General features: G+C 32.9%; 2 protein-coding genes across 2 annotated transcripts; one reads left to right on the top strand and one right to left on the bottom strand.

Annotated features, from left to right (window-relative positions):
* Nucleotides 1–2,370: 2,370 nt before the first annotated feature.
* LOC101509508 (pyruvate kinase 1, cytosolic-like) lies at nucleotides 2,371–7,906 on the top strand. Its single transcript, XM_004496111.4, has 16 exons — nucleotides 2,371–2,588; nucleotides 3,325–3,421; nucleotides 3,969–4,066; nucleotides 4,192–4,347; nucleotides 4,491–4,568; nucleotides 4,734–4,865; nucleotides 5,258–5,335; nucleotides 5,536–5,607; nucleotides 5,746–5,835; nucleotides 6,035–6,179; nucleotides 6,371–6,459; nucleotides 6,641–6,736; nucleotides 6,866–6,933; nucleotides 7,123–7,222; nucleotides 7,366–7,425; nucleotides 7,540–7,906. Exons 1-16 carry the CDS (start codon nucleotides 2,520–2,522, stop codon nucleotides 7,690–7,692), a joined length of 1,581 nt encoding a protein of 526 aa, XP_004496168.1. The 5' UTR covers nucleotides 2,371–2,519; the 3' UTR covers nucleotides 7,693–7,906.
* A 390-nt stretch (nucleotides 7,907–8,296) lies between these two features.
* On the bottom strand, nucleotides 8,297–22,979 carry LOC101509180 (dihydrolipoyllysine-residue acetyltransferase component 1 of pyruvate dehydrogenase complex, mitochondrial). The gene is made up of 23 exons (XM_004496110.4): nucleotides 22,794–22,979; nucleotides 21,515–21,562; nucleotides 21,129–21,183; nucleotides 21,021–21,051; nucleotides 18,403–18,449; nucleotides 18,269–18,313; nucleotides 18,060–18,133; nucleotides 15,488–15,557; nucleotides 14,704–14,892; nucleotides 14,572–14,616; nucleotides 14,346–14,419; nucleotides 13,800–13,869; nucleotides 13,197–13,586; nucleotides 12,655–12,715; nucleotides 12,520–12,564; nucleotides 12,337–12,420; nucleotides 10,684–10,760; nucleotides 10,554–10,616; nucleotides 10,325–10,395; nucleotides 10,161–10,221; nucleotides 9,153–9,213; nucleotides 8,993–9,073; nucleotides 8,297–8,762 (listed from the first exon to the last, which is right to left on the bottom strand). The coding sequence occupies exons 1-23, from the start codon at nucleotides 22,871–22,873 to the stop codon at nucleotides 8,704–8,706; spliced, it is 1,881 nt and encodes a 626-aa protein (XP_004496167.1). The 5' UTR covers nucleotides 22,874–22,979; the 3' UTR covers nucleotides 8,297–8,703.
* Nucleotides 22,980–24,012: the final 1,033 nt, after the last annotated feature.

The following is a 24,012-nucleotide window of genomic DNA, read 5'->3' as shown; positions in this document are numbered from 1 at the left end:
TTTTTTTTATAGTTTAATATATATAGTTTCTTTCTTTTTTTTTTACACAAATCATACTTCAATATACTAGTATTAGCGTATAGATGCTGATATTATTAAGTTGAATATCATATATTAAGTTTAAATCGAAACTTATCATCTTATATATATAGACAAAAAATCTAGTACTAATGTTATTTTATAAAATAATAATTAATATTAAATTGATGTATTAAAGCAAAAAAGTATTTATTTAATACAATTTTATGTAGTTGAATATTGATATACTACACATTTTTTTAGTCATTATAGATATATAAATTAAAGAAAATTGTTAACACGTGTCCATTATTCGAATAAAATGGACCCTTAATTAATTTAAAGTTTGTTAAAAAGATAAATAAAATTTGACAGAAAATTTTAACAACCAAAGCTGAAATTTGAATACTTTTCAGCAATTTAAATTTAACTAAAACTGATTGACTTAAATATACTAGGAGTCAACTATCAACCGTTACATATCGGTGAAAAAAATTTCACTTTACTTTTTATTTTTTTCAATAATAACACCTTGCTCTATTTTTTTAAGTACAAAACAGCTTACTTTATTTTAATAGTTATGGAATTTATAAGATATAATTCTATCAAATTTAGCATCTTGATTTGTAAAAAAAAAAAAGAATAATATTTAGCACCTTGAAGTCTTGACCAATTGTATATGTTTAAATAGTTGTGATTGGTCAATGAATACCAGTCAATTCATTAAGGACAATTCATTTTAAGTTTTCTTAAGAATAGTTATGTTTTAGGGTGTTTAAGTTTAAACATAACTAAGGACAATTCATTTTAAGTTTTCTTATCCCACTATTACTTTTTTTCAGTTAAGACTGTGTTTGAAATTCCACGATATATTATTTATACCTAGTTCTGAAAAATTAATTAATATTTTGGATAGGATAAAGGTGAAAGAAAATATGTAATATGCTGTATAGAAAGAAAAAAACTACTATTATTTAGTTGAAATTTTGTCAAAAATAATATTGAGTCTTTTTTGTAGAAAAGAAAACAGTTGTTTGAAATGTTCTGTTGAATTTCATGGACGTGTCGACGGAAAAGAAAAAAGCGCTTAAAACACAGTTGCGTAATACAATTGAAGTTGATGTTTAGTGAATTATTTATTATTATTATTATTATTATTACTATTATTAGTGGTAATCACACGGAGTTGCGTCCTTTTACGGATATAGCCTCGTCAAGACACTGAGGAAAATACTAACAGTATTCATTAATAATAACGAGTTGAATATTAAAAACTAATTAGAAATATGATTTTATTATTTCTAAGAGTTCGTTTATTTCATAACAAACTAAGATTTAATAATATCTCCAAATCTAATAACGTGGTTTTGGATGTATGGAAACTATCGACTATTGATTTTGAATTTAATTCAAAATCTAGATATGAAATTTATCACTATGAGTTGCAAAGCTAATCACTATGAGTTGCAAACTGCTATAATTTCACACTTGAATTAATTCATTCGACTAATGGGAAGAATAAAATAGAATGTTTTCTCAAGTTTAGTAAATATCGGTATCCTCTAAATTGAGGAATTAATAAAGTAAATAAATTAAAATTTAATATTATAATCATCCATAATTTATTATGAACATACATGCAATATTAAATATTACTTTATTTATCAACAATTTATATTATTTACAATAAATTGAATTATTGAATAATATATATTTGAAAGTGTGGACGCCGGAGGACATAGCTAGAATAGGGACTAACAAAGCCGATGGTCTCCCAAAATTTTATAATTTTTTGAATACATTTATGTTATTATAATTTGTATAAGAGTTTAATTAGAGTTTGAGATCCATATATTTTTACTCATTTAAAATTGATTCTCTTATCTTAAAATCTAATAGTTTTGATATCTCATTCTAATTTTTAATTAAAAAATAATAATGTGTCATATTTTAAATACTATGATATATAATATGATAATGTATAATGATTAATTAGCACATATAAAATTACAATTAAATTATTTAAAAAATTAACTTTTAACACATATGATATTTTACTGTAGACATTTTTTTGACTTAATATATAGGGTCTTTAAACACTTTTTAATAAAAGAATAAATATTAATAATAATATGAGAGTGCTGTGCTACACTGGTACCCATGTTTTTGACATAGCCGTTGTTTAGTTCAGTAAGTAAAATTCCGTGGACATACCTCTGACTACCGCCTTAAAACCAGGGCACACTGTATGTAACTTAGAAATATAATGACTTTTATAAAATATTAAAGTAAAATTATTTTTTGACCATTACGGTCTTATAATTATTACTAATTTTGAGAAGCTAGACGCTGGTATTTATAAGGTGATTGATATTGATGTAGCCACATGTTTCTCTCTCAAGCACAGTTAGTTTGGTATTATTGATTCTCACATTTTAAGTTTCTTGCATTCTTTCTTCCGTTTTCTTGACATTTGACACTTTGAAGAAAGAAACAGAAAAATGCAGTCAAGCCCTTTGCTTCTTGAGGAACCCATTAGGATGGCTTCTATCTTAGAGCCATCCAAACCTGTCAGTAACTCTCTCTATCTCTCTATTTCAAGTGTTCTTCTGTTGTTTTGGTGATTATGCTATTCATGGCTGAGTGCTAAAGGAATTTGGCAGATCTATTTGGAAGTTTGACTGTCATCTAGTTGAAAAATGTTAATGTGATGATTTGTTTGTATCTTGGATAAGATGTGTTGTGTTTTGTTTCTGCTGATCTTGTCTTCTTTTCAGCACTGTCATTCTTTTTCTTTGCTAAGGAATTTCATGGATCCTGTGTGTGGCTGATGTTGATTGCTAAGAGGGTGATGTTCTTGGTGTCTTGGCAAAATCTTGTTTAGTTAGAATTTGCTAAGGAGAGACATTGGACAATTTATTTAATTTAATTTTGAAAAATGTTTGGTGTGTATCCATAGGGTGTATACACCTTGAGTTTTAAAGAGATAAAAAGAGAAAATGAGGTGTTGAATGGATGTATGGAAATTATGGGTGTATGTGTATCATTGTTGTTTAATTTAATGGAGGCGGTAATGTAAGTAATTTTGTCTTTAGATTGTTTCATTGTTTTTCATATTTGTTTTGGTTAACCAAGAGAAATATTTGTCTTTGTGGCATGGAAATGAAGCATATATAGTCTTAAGATATTAAAACAAAGGGTTTATATACATTTCCTAGAGATTCTTTTACTATCTTTATTCAATGAAGAATTTCAATGTCTTTTCAAGATTTTGATCAAAGTTTAAAATGCTTTCTATTTCTGCAGAGTTTCTTTCCGGCTATGACAAAAATTATAGGGACACTTGGTTCAGAGTCACGATCTGTTGATATAATTACCCGATGTCTTCATGCAGGAATGTCTGGTATCATTCCATTAAAACCTTTCACTGTTTGTGATCTTTATTCAGAAGTTAATAAATGATTTTTGGTTAAGGATAATATGGTGAAAGATTTGTGGTTATTTTGTTTCTCCTGTTGCTATGTTGGAAGGTTTTGTTGTCTCCAAAACAAGCATAACATATTGGCTCTTTGCTTGTTGCAGCTTTTTTTTCTTCTTCATTTTTTTGGAAAATACACATCATGAATGAGTTCAACAATAGTTTTTTTTTTATTTTTTATTGTTCTTCAATTATAGTCTGGTGTGGCACTTGCATGTCTATAGTCTTTGTTGAGTATGACTCATACTTATAGATAAGTAGGCAGGTCGCTTGACTGAAGCGAGGTATTGCAACCACTCTGTAGCAAGAGACGTAGGCACAATTGGCCAAATTTAGTGATCAAATCTCGTGTATTCATTGTTTTTGTTTTTTTTCGTATCTTTATTCTATTTAACCAGGGTTGTTGTTCTAACGATCTGCTTTTGAGGCATTTGTTTTGTCATCTTATTATTCTTTTCTTACTATGTGCTAGTGGCAAGGTTTGATTTCTCATGGGGGGATCCAAAATACCACCAAGAAACATTGGAAAATTTAAGGGCTGCTATCAAAAGCTCAAACAAACTCTGCGCGGTAAAACTTGCCACAAGTTTGTTTTTAATATACTAGCTTCTATCCAATGTATCTTCTACATGTGCAAAATACCTTCTGAAGGGTAATTAATGCAACAATGTACATGCATTTTGGTCCAATTTCAGGTTATGCTAGATACTGTGGGTCCAGAATTACAAGTTGTCAATACAACCGATCGCCCAATTACTCTTGAAGAAGACACATTCCTTGTTTTAACTCCGGATCAAACCAAAGAAGCTACTTCAAATCTATTACCAGTCAATTTTAGCGGGCTAGCAAAGGTCTATAGACATTTTCCATGTTTTTTTCGTTATCACGGAAGTTTTTGGGACTACATGTTTACTTTTAGTAACTTTCATATTGTCCTTGATTATGTGTACTGCAATGTGATCCCACTTTAACTAAGGTATTCATGATTATGCAGGATGTGAAGAAGGGTGATACTATTTTTATCGGTAAATACTTGTTCACAGGAAGTGAAACAACTTCTGTATGGCTCGAGGTAATGCAGTCATCAAAGTTAATATATATTTAGAAAACTGAACTTTTCTCCAAAGTATTCTTTGGGTCCTATATGAAACATAATGCAGAAAATAGAATATTGCTGATACTCAAAGTTAGAATCAGTCCGTTTTGTAGTCTAAGTAGTACATGTTTCACGACGCAGGTCAATGAGGTGGATGGCGAAGATGTATCTTGTCTTATAAAAAACAGCGCTACACTTTCTGGATCACTGTATACTCTACATGTCTCTCAAATTCGTATTGATCTTCCTACTCTTACGGATAAGGATAAAGAGGTAACAAAAAGAACTGTGTACATAAAGTAGTGAAATTGACAAAATGTGGTTGAGTTGCCTATATACTTTGGCTTCTCGAGAATAAATTTTTAACATTTTTGTATCTATATATTATTTATGAGAAAAACTGAATTATATTATGTTGTCGTAAAATGACTTATCTTTTTGTTAGTCTTTAATTACGGAAAATGATTTTTTCTTTGGAAAATCAAAAGATTAAATGTAAGTGTACTGCTGTTTACACAATTAATGAGATAAATTCTAATATCTGTTGCATCAATTACAAAAGTAAAACTGGTTTAGTTGACCGTTTTACGGTCATGAATGGTATACCATTTTGTTATTATCTTGCAATTTTATGATAATATAAATGTTTCTCTTGACTAACTCAGGTAATACGTACATGGGGTGTTAAAAACAAAATTGACTTCCTCGCCTTATACACCCGGCACGCTGAAGATGTTCGCCATGTAAGAGATACACCTGATAGTTTTTATGTTCTCTAATTTGTTGTTTTTATCATCTATATATTATTTGTTTTCGTCATGCTTCATACATTTAACTTTCAACTTATAACTTTGCTTAGAGTCGTCAATGAAGTGAATCATTTGCATTTTTGTATTCCTCACTGTTAGAAAACACAAACAATACCTCCAATGTTCATTTGCAGGCCCGTGAGTTTATCTCCACATTCGAAGGCCTCAAGCAGACACATATTTTTGCAAAGATTGAAAATATAGAGGTAAGAAGCTCCAAGATCCATGAAAAATAGACTCTCTTGTTTTATACTAACCAGAAAAATGCTGTAGTTCAAAGTCTTTTGATGACTGTGCTCAATTGTGATTGAAAAATTAATCGTTCTTCTGTAAAATTCGTATAGGGATTGAATCATTTTGATGAGATACTGAGAGAAGCCGATGGTGTCATCATCTCTCGCGGAAATTTAGGGATAGATCTCCCACCTGAGAAGGTCAGTGTCAGAAAAATATTGTGTTATAGATGATTTACTTGTAGTAGTGACATAATAGCTATGTTTCCATTTTGTTTATTTATATTTTTTAGTATCACAGGGAGATTTTGTCTGCATAATTATGGCTTTTACAGCGTTCGTTCCTCTCTCGGATATAAGTGTGAATAGAATCCTGAATATGTATGTTTTGATTTGGCAGGTGTTTTTATTCCAAAAAGCTGCTATTTATAAGTGTAACATGGCCGGAAAGCCGGTTGTTGTCACACGTGTGGTAGATTCTATGACTAATAATCTGAGACCAACTCGTGCTGAAGCAACCGATGTTGCCAATGCAGTGTTGGATGGTAATTTTACCCCCTGATCTCAGCTCCTTTTTTGTCATATTTAAAGAGTACTGTATAATACATGACATGTTTCTGTTATTGCTATTCATCTACATTAATATTCCTTTAGTTTATTGTGTTCATCACATTATGCATAAATAAATATGATTCGCAACTTTCATGTCTAAATTTTCTTCTTTCTTTTATATCAGGCAGTGATGCAATTCTCCTTGGGGCTGAGACTTTAACAGGATTATACCCTGTAGAAACCATTTCTATAGTTGGAAAAATTTGTGCTGAAGTAAGTTTGTGCTTTACTTTTAAACAACATTCCTATCACACTAAAGGAATGTTCAATTTTGCATTCATAGAAGTTTTCTGGTTTTATCCATCTCACATTCACCGTTGTTTCACACGTAATTGTTTTCTTGTTGTTCTGTGAAAGGATAAATGTTAAATGATTATTCTGCTGCTGTGTCCAGGCAGAGAAAGTTTACAATCAAGATTTGTATTTTAAGAAGACTGTCAAGCACGTGGGAGAGCCAATGAGCCACTTAGAATCAATAGCATCCTCTGCGGTACATTTCTTAGTTGCATTACTATTTTTTTTTTCCCACCAACATTATTCTATATTCATTTGCTCAAAGAACTATATACTAATTGAAGTATATATTTGAAAGTAAACTTCTTTTTGCCGAAACATACAGGTTCGCGCGGCCATCAAGGTTAAAGCTTCTGTTATCATTTGCTTCACCTCATCTGGAAGGGCTGCAAGGTTTCATTTCATTTTATCTCCTTCTATGATTTTCCTTTATTAAAAAGACTTCTCATATTTGGTATACTGATACAAGATTTCACTTTTTTTCTTTCTTTCAGTATTTATTTAGTCATGTTCAATTCTGTTGCAATTTTGGTATCTTCCTGACATATCATTAACAACTTGATTTTATGTGTATTTATATAGGTTGCTTGCTAAGTACAGACCAACCATGCCAGTGATATCTGTTGTTATTCCTCAATTGAAGACAAATCAGCTCCGGTGGACATTCACAGGTGCTTTTCAGGTACATAATCAACAATAGCATTACATTAGTTGAAACTACATTAAGTAACTTAAAGTTTGTCTTTGTTTGACTTACACATTACTTGACATTGAAATTAACAAGTTTTTGTTGCTGTCATGTTTCATTTTATGAACTTATGGCAGGCTAGGCAATCTCTTATCGTGAGAGGTCTTTTCCCTATGCTGGCGGATCCTCGACACCCTGTAAGAATTATTCAATGTTGGAAAAATATTAAAACCTAAGATGGAAAAGTGTTGTTTTTGTCATCTTTCACGTTAGAGCTATGAAACTCAAGTGAAATTGTCTTTTGCTTGCAGGCTGAGTTTAATAGTGGAACAAATGAATCAATTTTGAAGGCTGCTTTAGACCATGGCAAGGCTTTTGGCATCATAAAACCACATGATAGAATTGTTATTTGCCAGAAAGTTGGTGACTCATCAGTTGTGAAGATTATTGAGCTTGATGATTAGAAATTTTGTGGTCTCACCCATTTTGCTAATTTGAGTCATGTAATAGAGTTGTACTAGTTGTTGGGTAATAAAATGGCTGTGTAGCTTCTTCTCCTTTGTTTGTTTGAGTGTTTTAAGAGGCAACTATAGATTTGAGCTATAATGGTATGATAATTGAAAAATATTATATAAATTTTGTTCCTAAAATTATAAAATTATGCTTTACTACCTTTCATTTTTTGGGTTTTGAATATTGACTGAGAGTTAGTTTATTGAAAAGTTTAGGTTTATGAATGTTATAGACAAGGAAACCAAGGAAGCCAACGAAGGAGATGAGGTCCAATCTATAGCTATAATCTATTAATCAAATTGAATGGATCAAATACCAAAATTTCCAAATTTTCTTGCCGCGGCTATTCAACTGCCAAGCACAAGTAAACTAGGTTTTGGGCATGTGACCGCACATTTGGAATAAAGCTCACATTCTGAGTTCATCTACCACAGGTGGGAGTCATGAAACATTGATAACAGGCAAGTAGAATTTAGGGTAATAAGATGATACCGAGATTTACAAATAGATGGACATTGAACCAAAAGTACTAATTGGGACGAATTGTAACATGACTTAAGGTGTAGGGCATGCAGCCCTTAAAAGGAAATTTTATTCATCAAAATAACGTTGATAATTTATACGGTCTATACAAAGCTGTTCATACAAAATTATTAAACATCAAAGGGCAGCAAATTGCCTATTGAATAAAATCACCAACATTCTGGAATCTCAATTGTTGGAAGCCTAAGGTTAGATGGTACCTTGGTGGATATTTTTTCAAGACATGGGTACTGAGACCCAAGATATTATTTTACAAAAACCGATAACGGCACAACAACCGAAAACTGTTACTCATGAAGATATAAAATGAACAAAAATGATTATGCTATGCAACTCTAAGCCAGGTTGTGGCTGTTAATCCACATGATTGGTCATGAGAAACACAATAATCAAACACCAGGGAAGTTTGGTGTATGTCACTATAAAAGAAGTCGTCTTATATCATTGAAGTTTGACTGCAAAGCAGAAAGAAATGAACCTGCAAAATTGAGTTAAACCACATTAGCCACCCAAGTATCAATAGAATGTAGCTTTGTTATTGGTTGACTATTCATAAATTAGAGCTTAAAGAAATTTGAAGCTAGCTTCATTATGCTACTTACTAAGTGGAACATAAAATTCTTCGCTAGTGGTAAACTTTGTCTTATCTCTATTCAATGTGGAACTTAATTTTTTTCTCAATAAAAGTATTCTAATTACACGACGTACCTCCAACTTTGCCATCAAAAACACGATGATCGGCAGACAATGTTAAGTTCAACTTAGTGGCAACCGATGGCTTCTCAATTCCTAGCAAAAAAAAATCAAAGTCAAAACAATTTCAAGTTTTAGCATAAAGTGAGTGACAGAAAATCTCATAAATTTATACCATCAGCTCCAATTACTGGTTCCACAACTTTGTTGCCTCTTCCTACAGCAAGAATGCAAGCCTGCAGCACATGATATACAAAATAATAAAGAGCTACATTAATACAAAGCAACAGAGCACCTTTGATCATTTTAAAGCGAAACGTGTATAATTAAATGAAACCTCTTTCAATATAAAATATTTTTATCAAATGTATGTTCCTGAAATAAAGAATGGTAAACCTGAAATCCAATGTACTCTTTCGTTTTTCAACATCTATAATAAACCACATTAAGAATTAACGCTATGGTGTTCGCTCCTTTCCATTTTTTGTTGCCAAACTATAAACTATACAAAAAGATGTACTTTATTAGGAATTGGCCTGAGCCCACCAGCAGGGATAAGGTCATGAAAGTGTACCCTTGGAGTTGGAGGAATAATTAAATTGTAACCCTATACAACAGTTACAGTCAGAGTCACAATCCTGCAACTATATTCACCCCTACACAGCAATGGCAACAATTCCGAACAAGGTGGGATTGGCTACATGGATTATACGGCATCATAATGTAATGTCTTATATTTTTCTTTTTAAAATTCATAAATAAATCATTTATCTCTAAATCTCTTATAATGGTTTTCACCGATAGTTTTCCTCAGTCCTCCTCTGCTTCTAATTATTGGACAATCTCCTATCCAATCAATCCTTCTTATTGGGGCCTCATTGAATCATCTCCAGTCTCCACACATACCCAAACAACCTAAGACAAGACTCAACATTCTCTCTAACAATTGTATATGTAACAGTATCTTGTCTTGTGTATCTACTTGTAATATTCTCTTCTCTGTGACAATAAGCTTATTTCTTATTTGTTGGCTCTTAACTGCCAACATTCACCCCTTATACAAAGTAAAATTAAAATTAACCAATTTCCCTTTTACACAAGGCCAGTAAATTAGATGTTGTAAATGCTGGATTGTGCGCTTGTGAGAGAGAGAGAGAGAGAGAGAGAGAGAGAGAGAGATAACCTGTGGGGGGTTTATGATAGCACAGAATTTATCAACAGGATACATTCCTAAGTTTGAAATGCTGCAAAGCATTGTACAAAACTCAGAGTTATTGGTTTTGGCAAAAAAAAAATGATAAATAGGGAATTTCCTAGCTTGCATGAAAATATATATAGTAAACTCACCTAAAAGTTCCCCCTTGGAATTCCTGCGGCTTCAATTTGCCTGCACGTGCCTTTGCAGCTAGGTCCTTGACCTAAAATACCAATAATGTATTGAAGTTGATAACGAAAAAACAAGAACCTTACTTTTCAATATTTTAATTTATTTCAAATAAACATGCCTAAACACAAACAGTCGAGGAATCCTGAAAAAGACAATAACTAGGAACCTACATCAATGACATAAAATTACCTCTGAGGAGATGGCAGATATTGTCTTGTGATCGGCATTTTTTAATATTGGAGTCATCAAGCCCTATAGCCACATAAAAGGTTTGAGTGCTTTGTAAAATGATAATGACTGTTAAACAACCATCAATTACCTTCTCAGTGGCAACTGCTATTGATATGTCAACAGAATCGCATAAGATGACTTCGCCCTTCTCATCATTCCAGTATGCTGCCATTATGTAAGTTGGATTTAAGCATTAGAGACTTCTATGGAGAAAATTCAGTTCTACGAATATGTAAGGAAATGTTAAAAATTAAAAGAGCAATAACAGACATAAGCACACTAAAAATTGAACCAAGACATGTAACACAATCAAGTATCGAGCACTTGATTGTGGTTATATATCTAATTTATAGTATTTTGAAACTTGAATTTAGCCTGTGGCAAACGAAACATCAGCTGGCTGAATGTATATGTGATGATGTAAGATCCCGTCATTCAAAACAGACATGGTAAATTAGGTATAAAAAAAAAAAGAAATGGATATAATGTAAAGCAAAATAATGGGCATATGGACACTATACAACACACTGGATATAAATATCCCAAACCTAGGAAACAAGCGCCTGACTGTTCAGACCAATATATATCTACAGTGTAATAGCTTTTAACACTTGATTACATCACTGTGGAAGAGTATTAAATAAAAAGCAGATGGATCCATAGGCACATGTTTAAAATAGGAAATAGGATTTGGCTACACAAATCTTAATTAAAAACCAATAAGCACCTGTTATGTATTAGGTTATTCATGCTTAGAAGCCTAGTTATTTTATTAATCTTATTGGGTTCGGTTACGTTAGTTATGCCTTTCCTAGATTATAATCATACATAGAATTTAGGCTTAAGACCTGTCTCATCCCCACAAAATCGACTTTTAAGATAAGGAATGCTCAAACCTCATATGCACTACTTAGGCCATATTTAGCATAAAGAAGGTGCTGAGGCTGCATTCGAGGCAGTAAAAAGTTGCCGCAAATAAGGCAGCTGGAAGTGGCCTGAAATTAAGGCAAATTTCCAACAATTATAAATGTTAATGTTTTGTATTTGATATATATTATATCTTAAGAACCTCTTATTAGTGAAGTATAATGTTTCTTTCATCCCTTCCTTTTTCATCACATCCTTAAAATTAACTTTTTAGGGAGGAGGGGGGTAAAAAATATGTGATTTAAATATAGTACTCACCAGTACAACTCCCCATGACCTAATCCCATTCTTATTCTTCTGTTAAGTTTAAAAAATACGGAGCACTGTTGTTTGGTGCCATCTGTTTTCATCAGTCTTTAGTGACTGTCACTGTCTGCTGCAGTTTCTGTCTCCACTTCCTGCATTAATTCAGGTTGGACTGCAGGTATGATCCTACAATTCGACTCAGAAAGTTCCAAACTATAGGAGAGCACGAAGTATCAGGCAAATAAGCCTTCATACGTTCTACCCCTAGCCATCTATCTCCAACAGCCTTCTGGCTACATGGTTTTGAAGTTCAGGGAGTCCAGGTTAGTTTATACTACTTGAGTTCGCTTGAAACAGCCTTTGTAGGTGTGGTTTTGTAAACACTTAAGCCAACCATTCGGCAACATTCACAGTGATGTAAATCACTTCGTTTCACATAGTTAGTGTGCACATAATTCTATTAAAGATAATTGCAGGTGTGGTCTTGGTTCGTCACTGCTTCTATCACCTAAGATAATCAAGGTAAATATAACATCCATGGATAGAACAATAAGAGGAAATTAATTACCGTTCGCTTCTGGTACATTTCTGAGAGCAGCTGCTACAACTTTGATAATAATATCATTCACTGAAACTTTAACGTCATACTGTTCTGCAATGAAGGAGAAAATAAAGATTATATTGAAGATGTACAAGGACCAAGAGCGTAAAATCTTACATGTGCTAATGAAAAATTAATACCAGTCCATACCTTTAAGATCCTTTCTAAGGGAAAGAAGAGGATCCAGTATAACATCTGAAACATTCCAATCAAAATTATTATTAACTAGTCAGTACACAAATAAATCAGTTTTCAATAATATGCAAGGCATAAGGAGATTAAAACCTGATGATAAATATAAGTGTGGTGTATTTTGTTTTGATTCCAATAACCTCTTGGCAATCACCTATAAAACAGTCAAAAGTATTACAGGCAAGTCACATACAATGATGAGATGAATGGAAGGAAGCAGAGTTGAAATCTAGTCCTTCATTAATTATTTATTTCCCAAGTATTCAGGTAGTAGAGAACTAGAGATGTAAATAGAACGGATAGAACATCCATAATCAAACAAAAACATTACTAAAGTGAGCTCTGCGTGTACAACAATGGCCAAGCATTATAATAAAAAAAAGTGCCAAAAGCACTACTTTATAGAGGCGACAAAAACAACTCTGACCCATATTAGGTCTAATAACAAAGATTTTCCTCAAGGTATTTGAGCATTCAACTCCCAACCAAAGACCTCAAACAATGTCTGCCCTGAGTCCCTTTCAAATCCTACACGTATCCTTATTTGGCAAAAATAATTTTCATTACCATGTAACATATTCTGTGAAAGAATTGAAGATTCAGACTTAACATAATATTTGATTTGATGGTCCTACCTTGCGAATTTGAGTATTAGGAAAATCTTCATAAGCATCTGACTGCTTTAAGTCATGCTTCAACTCCTGTGAAGCCACAACTTGATGACTTTGAGATGATGATGCCTTTTCTTTAGATGAAGCAGGTTTCGGAGACAATTTTCCTGATTTAATTGCAGAAAGAACATCGCCTTTCAGTAGGGTGCCATGAGGACCAGTTGCATTCAATGTCGATGCATCCAATCCATATTCCATAATTAACAACTTTGCAGCTGGACTGATTCGTGTTGTAATATTTTTCTGAGCTTTGACCTCACTTTTAGTGCCATGTTGGGTGGCCTTCTCCTTTTGGTTTGCTGAGCTGCTGCTAATAGAATTCTTTACGGCTTCAATATCGCTTGCATCTTCAACCTTGCAAAATAGTAGGAAGCATAAATATTAATAGACTCCAGTGGTTTTCAAGCCAAAAGCAAAAAGGGTAACAATTTGGTAAAGGAACCAATAAATATACCGAACATCCTCAGACATTTTGCTTAGTTTGTATTTCAAAAGTAGATGCCAGATCGTTAGACCTCAAACCACACATTGTGCTGGCAGAAGAAGTTACAGAGCATTTTCACTTACTGTTATTGCAATAGGCTGTCCGACTGCCACTTCTTTTGAACCTTCTGGTGCAAGTATCTTGGCTAGGTACCTAGTCCCAATGTCAAACATAAAATTGGTCAGCTAGAAAGCGAAACTGTATCAGGAAGAAACAAATAGTGATCATCTGTAAAATAGACCAAATAGAATGCCAGCTTTGTGCTAAAAAATTGGTCAGTAATTTGACATTATAATTAGCAAGGTTAACAGGAAAGAGATTATCATCTATCAGAAATTGTAACAACAAAAGCGACACCATTCCTGGGTTTCTTTCACGCTTTATTGAAGGAAATTGATTTCTACTAAGCATGTCTATAAACACTTTGGTGAGATATCATGCATGTAATAAATATGTTTACAATCCATATTATATGTCGTGAGTCTTCATTACGAGCAAAAACATAATTTAAGATGCAACATTTTAGCTTAAAAATTTGGTCCAAGAACACAACATGTTGCAATGCAAGCAACTTTACCAAACAAAACATTCATAATGAATGGCTTTTTAGTATAAGGAAAGACATTTACCCCTCTTCAAGACTTTCAAATTCAAGGGTAGCTTTGTCTGTCTCTATCTCACATAATATGTCACCCACTTCAATCTGTTAGATAATTAGATGTTAATGAATGTCAGACAAAATAAATAAAATGGATGGTAATTACTTACTCACATTCTTCACATTTTAAAATATATTCAAAACTACATTAAAAAGGAAAATTCACTCGAAATCTTTATGTTAAAAACATAACTAACCTTGTCGCCTTCTTTTTTATTCCATTTAGCAATGTTTCCTTGGTTCTGTGCAGAGAAAGAGAAAATTATTTAATGGAAGGAAAGAAAACTTAAGATGGCAATAGTTACAAAGTACCATCAAAATGGTCTCACCATTGTTGGGGACAAAGCAGGCATTCCAAGAACGGCGTGAGGTGGAAGATCTGTTGTATCAATCGTAGAAGTTGATTCTGGTTTTCTCTCCTCATTTGGAACATCATGATGTGCTTGTTTATGCTCATCGACCCTACTCTCACCTCCCATGGAAGCAGGAACTTTTTGAATGTCGCTTTCATCCTCAACCTTGTCAAGGCCCACCATTAGAGCTTACATAATCAAGTATTTAAGGGTACAAATATCACTTGAACTCTAAAAATTCTAGGTTAGAATCATGAAGTTATGAGAATTGAGATTTACCAAAATCACAACATTTAAAGTTTATATTTTTCCAATGATCGAATTCAAACTGGAATAAACTTCCTATTGCAAGTATTTTTTTTTAAAAAAAGTTTGTGTTATTTAAGACAGTAATAGTGAGTGTGCAACAAAATTTTATTGAATTGGAGAAGAAAAAGAAATAAAAGTAAATCATGTTTCAGATGAAATGGGCAACGGATAAATTGAGAGGTTTTCATTAGCAGCTTTAAAACATAAAGGTGCTCACTGGAACACACAATGAAAACAATGGTTCAGTCAACTTTAAAAAAAAAAAACTAAATATAATGAAAAAAACTAAAAAAACTAAATATGGAAGGAAAGACAACATTCCGATATTAATTTTCTGTCTATAGAAGTTACTTTCATCTGCAGAAGCCAATAAGGTTGGCGGTAAACATTGCTACATAACAGTAACAAAATAACAATACAAGAGTTGGAACTTAATGGTGGCTTGGCTTACTGTAATTGCAATCGGTTGTCCAACAGGCACATCCTTTGATCCATCAGGTGCCAATATCTTCGCCAGATATCTGCAAGAATCATCCGATCACTACAATACAGTTTAATTGTGTGCTAAAATTTGCATGTTTCATATGATATACACTCTAGGGTCCAAATCAGTTCAATTATGGTGAACAACATACAATAGAAGGCCAACATAGGCACAACAAAATAACAATGAGAAAAAAATAATAAGGTCAAAGACACTATTTTGTCTTAAATGGACACTTGCATGTCTAACGCATATAATGTACTTAACACAGCAGCATGGAAAAACAATAAATGACTACAACTCATGGGTGGTTTTCCCCATGCTTATTCTTACCTGTTAAATGAGTATTGTGATGGTCATATAGCACCAAGTAATCTTAAAGTTTTGATCTTTGCAGCCAACTCTCTAATGTTTTAGTTTCAGTCAAGGCTACATGTAAATATCTTAATATCAGCAATAAGTAGGGCACCCCTTGAGCTGTGTTTATTATTCGCCACAAAAAGTGTGCTTTAAACTTTGATTGATAGCATCCAAAAATATGAAAGTGTTCTTGGTTTTTTACCCCTTAGTAATGTAAAGTTTTATATCAGAGCATCAAGTTATCTTAAAATTTTGATCTTTGCCACCCCTTCTCAAATGTTTCACAGATTCAATTCTTGTTGCTTAAGTGAGTAAGAACATAGTAAAATTATTGAAAACATCACTAGCCTCGTTTGAATTCACAAACAGCTCATGTAATTTCATGAATAACTTTAATGTGGAAATCCTTAGTTGTATCAACAATGCATATGATTAGTTACTTAACCTCCAAAAAGAAGTGGAGAAATGCACTAACTGTTTGGATTACCGTGTTTGTTTGGCTGTTATTTTTATTAGAAGTGATTACCATGTTTGTTTGGCACTCCATAGTCAAATGCTTACATGTTGGGAGAGTGCAAACTTGGGTCAGTCTCTTAAGCACATTTGGGCCATGGGTTAGACCGTGTTCCGAGATTCAGCTGGCATCACTCAATTGGCGATCTGCATACTTAAGAGATTGATACATCGTCTGCATGCTTCCAGTAGTGTGTTGCTCCCGTCCATGGACTCCAACCTTCAAGCCTTTGTACATAATCTCGAGGGTAAGGTGAAAGACCTCGCGGTGGCTGTTAGCAAGGATCCCAACCTCAAGAAAACTGATTGGGATTTACAAGAATAAACAACATCACTTTAGGCTAAGATTTCCTCCTTAGAAGAAGAGAAGAACCCCATTTTCAAGAAAATGTAACCTTGAAGGAGTGGGTTGCCTCAATGAAGGTCGAACTTGAGAAAGTTGGGGATGCGGCAAACTCCATCAACAAGTGCAGTTTAGAAATGCTCTTGAGCAAATTATGCATCTTAATTCCAATTACAAACATGAAACGGAAGGTATGAGATAAACCAGACAGATTCAAAACAGGGTTCAGGGGTAAGGGAACTAATTGAAAAAATTAACGAGGCTTCTTGAGTAAGAGAGACTTCCTTCCTATCGACAGGCTTCAACAGGTGTGACAAAGGAGTTGGGTCAGCTCGACGCCTTTGAATAGTGCAAGAATGAGGATGATGGTTTTTGTGATCTTCAGAGGTGAGTGAAGGACTTCATTCCCACAAATGATGCTAATGTTTAGTATGAACTCAAGAAATATGGAAGAATGAGAGAATCTCACATTGGTCAAGAATGAGAATGACAAAACCACATGATGATGGACGAAAATGATGGATCGTGACTACGAAGAACAATGGTGGTGGGCATCCGGAAACACTCTGACACTCAAGCTATCCTACGATTGAGGGAGAGTGAGAGATTTAAAGTGGATGTGTACCTTTGGAACACTGCTACGATCACATTATATAGCATTTTGGGTTTCAGAAGAAGTAACAATGGTGGTTAAACCTTTATCTTAACAAACCACTTGGTCATTATCTTAACTATCCGTTCAAAAGTAATCCTAACCAACCTTATCCTAACTAACTGCTTGGTTGTTATTTTAGTTAGGAGAGACACTGAGTTTATTTGGCATTCTGCTATCTGGTGTTTACATGTTTGGAGAGTGCGACCTAGGGCCAACCTCTTAAGCATGTTTGGGGCGTGCGTTGGGTCGATTCCAACATGGTATTGAAGTAGTACCATTTGTGTGACCTATCCTATCATATGGAAAATTATCTTCTCATATCTGGATGGTATCATATAGAGTAATTTAGAATATCTTATATCATCTCTAAGAATTGGTTTTCACATTTCTTTATAATTCATGATTTTTCCCTTATTTAAATAGAATTTGGAGTCTAGTAATTGTCATGACTAGTGTCTGTATTTTCTGAATTTAGAATCAGTATGATCAAGGGTTGGTGTTTAGTCTTTTGTATCATAATATCAAATCATTATTATAATTCAAAGTCTCTATTCCTTCTTGCTTTATCTAAAACCCTCTAACTTCAACAATACCAATCTCAAGTTTATATATTTTAAGTTAAAGGTCATCCAGAACTTGGGAAGTAAAATTAAAAGGAAGAATAATACCCTTCTTCAAGACTTTCAAATTCAAGTGTAGCTTTGTCGGTTTCAATTTCACATAGTATATCACCCACTTCTATCTGTAAGATTAAACGGTAGCAAGGAGAAAATGATTAATTATTTCATAGAAGCCAATTTCCAAAATATGAAAGTGTCAGAGCAAACAGAATTATGATCTATAACAATCAAAACATAAGAACTCTGTATTAACCGACCTTATCCCCTTCTTTTTTCCTCCATTTTGCAATATTACCTTGGGTCTGAAACCAAGAGAACAAAATTACATGAGAGCCCTAAAAGAAAAGATATCCAAAAAGGGAGAAAAAACTATTTGTTTCACCAAGCTCACCATTGTAGGAGATAAAGCTGGCATCCCGAGGACTTCGTGCGCAAAATCTATCAAATGGGGGGGTGATCAGAACATAACCAGATTATCTTCTTTTAATCACAAAATTTAGTTTACATTAAGTGACGCGCTAAATAAATCTCCATAAAATATGAAAGCAGTGCTCCAACCAAATGTTCCTAACTAAAGCATAGCTTGCACATTGCCACAAAAATGGCCTCTTTTTTTACTTAGACAAATGCAATGAAACTAATCATCAATAATGGATCCACAGATCCTGGCACACCAAAAATGCTGAATAAGGAATGCCATAAAGAGATCACAACAACAATCAAACCTTATCCCACTCGGTGAAGTTAGCTACATGGCGACGCTATAATATTCTATCATAAATCACATCTCCTCCTATAGTTTTTTGCCGCCCTCCTCTGCCTCTAATGATTGAGCTATCCTCCACCTAATCTACTCTCCTAACTATTAAATCTATATGTCTCCTCCACACATGCCAAAATTGTACAATTTGATATTGAAACATATTCATACAGTAGGTACTGCTCCAACTCTAATGCTATCATTCCTAACTTTATCTCATCTAGTACAACATTCGCATCCCAACTACACTAAATTCACTCGTGTTGGCTCTTTACTACCGAACACTATCCCATACAACATTGGGAGGAAGAACGACACATTTCAACTATATCCAGGACAGAGCCTTATACTACAAACTTGAAATACATCATTAATATTAATTAAACAAAAAACTTGACCAAAGAGAGAGCTACATATTTCCTAAATGTGCATCCATTCCATAACTTGGGAAGTTATGAATCTATTCGGGAAAGACATATTTTCGATGCTCTTGGAATTTGGGCATTAGGTATGATTCGTTCTTAAAATCTAGCTCCAGAGCTGAGGATTTTCAAGCCTTATAATGATATACCTCTAGTTGATGTCGGATCTCAAGAGTCAAGACAGCCCCTCAAGCACAGAACTAAACACCTAGAACAGGGACAAATGTGGGTGGTTCAATAACAGATCTAGAGTAGACTCTGATGTCGTCTTAGAATTTGGATATAGCCCAAACTGGCAAACTCAACCCAAAATCTAAGTCAGGGGGTGAGGATTTCCCAAACCTAATAAAGACTGGACATTTGGGACATGGAAAAGTGTTCAAAATACTGTAAGAGTAATTCTTACACACGTCTAAGTTGTAAACATGGAAGACTGTTCAAAAAATATAATGGCTTTCCTCTCTCCAATCTCCATCTAATTCTAGAGGGCTTCTGATGAAGGACATAAAAGAATCACTAGGTTTATCATTTATATTATGTTAAATTTTGTTGGTCGGTATTTTATTTCGCAATTTTCAAGAAAATTAATTTTTAGGATCCTATATTGTCGATTTGGGGATCTTCATGGTTAGTAATATTGGGACCTAAATATAAATTTTAAAACTGTAAGGATGCCATTACAAACATTCAAAATAGAGGAGCTAATTGCAAATTCCAAAAATTATAGGCACCTAAATGTTAATTTTAACCTTTTCTAGTAAATCAGATAAACTAGATATTATAGTTTCCAAAACAACATAACAACCTTTAATCCTTTATGAAGCCCTAAAAAAATTCAAGAATAGTTATAGAGAAAAGCTATCAATATATCACTGGCAGCATCTGGGTTGTTCAACCATAAAAAAGAGATTATCAGTGTTCCCTTGTATATAACCATCAGATTATAATTAAAAACCACAGACAGTTATGATTAAAAATTGCCAGTCTTAATCTCAATCAACAATCATTAATTTCTTAAAAATGAAATCAATGGTAATGAAAGAGAATCACTTTGTAAATTTTTCAATGGGATACATCTTAGACTAAGTCATATTTGACGTATAGGATGTACTTTCTAGGGTTGAATTGCACTCAAAGCTGCAATTCATTATGACCGAATGTTAAAATAGAAAATATGTGGGGGACAACAATAGAAGGCCTTTTAATTTTTCTAGATCTTTACTCAAGATAAATAGATATTAAACAACCTAATCAGCAGAAAACAATTATTAGAACAGAAGGAACAACAATATAGCCAACACAAAAAAAGAAAAATAGGGAAAATTTAAGAATGCAGCAAGACTGCCCAATCACTTTGCAAATTATAGATCATAATTCCCTTGAAGCAGTGATGACCAACAACCACGAAAAACAAAAAATTCTTCACACCATTCTTTAACAGTTTAAGAGCCAAAACAACATGCTGCATCATCTTCCTGTCCCACCCCAACTAAATATCAATCTATTGCAGATGAACACATCAGCATAGTCTCTTGACTTTTTAATGCATAAGGTTCTCTAATATTAAGTTTTATAAAGTTACTTAGGTATATATGAAAAAGGCTGGAAGTTGATAAACATGATGCTACCTCTTGGATTTATGATAGATGCTAATTTACATACATTAAATGTCACGAAAAAGAATGAGTCGTACAACACAAATATATCATAATTTCTCGACCAAACATAGGAGCTTTCGTTAACCAGCTGTTAAACTAGAGAAACCAAAAAATAAAAACCTTAAACAAGTAGAAGTTTTTGAAATTAGGTAACTAGAACATTAAGTACCTGAAGACGAGAAGAATTTGACACCAATCCACTGCCAAAAATGTTGACGGCTGTTGTCAGAGAATATCATATCATGATTGGAATTTTTTTATCTATTTAAATACTAACCTTTGACTTCAAAGATCTATCACAAACTCCAGTAAGCCCAGACCAAGATGCAGGCCTGATAAAAATACCATTAGTGAACTCCCAATTAGATCATACAAAGACAAGGAAGGAGGATGAACTATAGAGAACTAGTCAAATAGAGAAAGATGTCATATTTTTATTTCAGATGCTCAAGCCAGGAAAAATGGCTTTACAGAGAGAGAGAGAGAGACTTTTTATGCACAACAGTCATTGGTGGTTGAAGGGGGGGGGGGCAACTTTTATCCTAACAAGCTTAATAAGATATTTCCCTATTTTTCTGTTCAGACCTATAAATAATAATGAAATAACAATAAAAAACTGAGTTTGCAGCTAATAAAAATAAATACAGATCAATGATTACAAACCTTATACTCCCATGACCACTGACAGAATAAATCCTCGAATTAGGAGTTCTGTGCCAAGACGATAACCAAAAAAAGTGTGTTAGAACCTTGGAAGCAGCAATCTAAGAAGAAGAAAAAGGCAAAAAAGCATAATTACAATAAATAAGTTTTTATGAACATTAAAAAAGCCTACCACTCTTTCAAAAGTAACAAAATCAATTCAGAAATGGCATTCATAAGTAAGCGGCTCCATGCCACCAAATGATACTGCGTATGATATATTATCCGTATGGATGGATTCAACAAACACAAAAAGTTGACATTGGAAGAAGCCAACAACACTAAGCACTTGATAGCACCATCTCAGATTAGTATTCATTTCACCTAATGGAAGCCGGAGTGCCGGACGACTAGTGTGTAGTAAACATGACAAGAAAAATGCCAGCACTAAGAAATGAATAGCATGTTATGGGCTTATGGCTCAAATATAATAAACATCAAGCCCAAAACCTTGCTCACCATAGCACCTCCTCCCTTGTGGATGCCTTGGGACACCAAAAAGAGCACTGGAGTAAAATTGGGGCGTGAAGGGTGAGTATTATGTGGACTTGGTTATTGATTTGGGCCTCGCAAATTAAATCACCCCACACTATTATTTTTTGTGCTCTAGACTTTCAACTCCCACCTTGAGGACAAGGTGATTCCACAAGATTGAACAAATCACCATTGTTTCACGATACTCTATTTAGTACAAAATGTTTTCAAATAGGGCCATAGCATTGTTGTATAGCTGAACTTGAACAAACAACTATTTTTCGCACTATGTGATTGTGAACACTATCATGAACCCCTAAACTACTAACTAGTCCCCTAAATTTCACATATAAACCCAAATATGAATAGGGCCAGGAGAGTAACAAATGAAAAGGAATAATTTTAAATCAAACAAGGATCCAAACTGAGCACTATATACTCCTAACCTCATTAGTGATCATCTAGTCTAGTTAAGTGCAAAACAACTCAAAGTGAATTCTAAAGCAAGGCATCACAAACAAAATACAGTTCAACTGCAATACTTAATAAAATGAATGGGAAATATAATAAGTTGAAATACAATCACAAAATCTCTTACCAACATTCATACATATATATATACCAATGAGATGAAAACTCAAAACCCCATTAAGAAATTTCGAGCAAGGGAAAGGAAAAACAGATAAAAATCTAAAATTTGCTATTATAATAAAAAAAAATACAAAATAAAGATGATTGAGTAACAAGATTTGAGAGAGAGTAATACCGAGAAATGGATCGGGTGGAGGAAGAAAGGAGACGAATGGAATGAGAGATGATGGGGTAACGAAGGCGCGAGAGTGCCATTGAAGAGAAACAATCTCAAGCAAGTAGTGTGTGCGTGCGTTGATTCGATTCAATTGTAATGGAGTTGTTGCTTTTTGTATTTTGGTGGTAGGCGAGGTTATTATTTTATTGTAGAATACAATTTAATTCATTTGTTTTCATTGCCTAAAATAAATACCAAAAAAAGTACATATTCTAATCAAATCTCACCATTTAAACGATTATTCTTTATAAACAAAAATGTTTATTTTATGTACTCCCCTCACCTTAAAATTTATTAGGAGTTGGTTATACTCAGAACGTAACGTGGGGAACTGAATTATTTATAAATAAAAAAAATGTTTATATTTATTTTAGTATAGGACGTTTCTCAAATAAAATTATTTTTAATGGAGGATATATGTCAAAAAAATTGATATTTGAGACTAAAAAAAAATTCAACTTATTTAAATTGTAAATATGCTTAAAAAAACTAAAAACATTGATAGATAAAGATTTGTAAAATATAATTGAATAAGACTTTCAACATATTATTTGATTGGTTAAATTTTCTATGGGTTTCACCAAATTTATATGGGATCAATATAATTTAACGAGATCTATGTAAATTTTAATCAATTATATAGAATATGTTTAAAATTATGTGTTAAAGAGTGTGTTGTTGACACTTCTCAGTATAATTGTACAATTTTGTTATATATATAAACTAGAATGAAACATATAAAGTATAAACATAATTCTAAAGATAATTTATTAAATGTTCAATCTTATAAGTGTCAAATTTGTCTCGTGTATGATAATGATTTTAAAATTTATATCCATAAAAATTTGTCTCGTGTATAATAATTAAATTTCATAAGTTACAATGTGTCTTACGGAAGATGATTATTTTAAAAAATTTATTAGTAAAAACTTGTCAATAGTTCAATAATTAGGAACAACTTATCGTATATATGATAATTATATAAAAAAATTTATTAGTGAAAACATGTCTTATGTACGCTTTTTCAATCTTATAAGTAACAATTTGTTTTCGTGTATTGTAATTGTTTTTATTTTTATGTCGATAATATTTTTTAGAAGATATTAAAAAATATAAAATTTAAATCTCCTGATTATATTGTTTTCACTCAATCTTGTTTTCAATTACTTTTGAATAG

The sequence above is a fragment of the Cicer arietinum genome, chromosome 4 (assembly GCF_000331145.2).
Source record: "Cicer arietinum cultivar CDC Frontier isolate Library 1 chromosome 4, Cicar.CDCFrontier_v2.0, whole genome shotgun sequence".
Lineage (NCBI taxonomy): Eukaryota > Viridiplantae > Streptophyta > Magnoliopsida > Fabales > Fabaceae > Cicer > Cicer arietinum.
The sequence above is the reverse complement of the archived record's forward strand: the minus strand, read 5'-3'. Positions and strand labels throughout refer to the sequence as shown.

Bases quoted from the DNA above. Each gene is read 5' to 3' on its own strand.
- LOC101509180 (XM_004496110.4), bottom strand. From the start codon at position 22,873: ATGGCACTCTCGCGCCTTCGTTACCCCATCATCTCTCATTCCATTCGT. The intron at 21,563-22,793 runs GTATTACTCTCT...GTCTTGGCACAG, and splicing joins TCCACCCGATCCATTTCTCG to AACTCCTAATTCGAGGATTT. The intron at 9,074-9,152 runs GTATAAATTTAT...TTTTTTTGCTAG, and splicing joins ACCAGTAATTGGAGCTGATG to GAATTGAGAAGCCATCGGTT.
- LOC101509508 (XM_004496111.4), top strand. From the start codon at position 2,520: ATGCAGTCAAGCCCTTTGCTTCTTGAGGAACCCATTAGGATGGCTTCT. The intron at 6,460-6,640 runs GTAAGTTTGTGC...TGCTGTGTCCAG, and splicing joins TTGGAAAAATTTGTGCTGAA to GCAGAGAAAGTTTACAATCA. The intron at 6,934-7,122 runs GTTTCATTTCAT...GTATTTATATAG, and splicing joins TCATCTGGAAGGGCTGCAAG to GTTGCTTGCTAAGTACAGAC.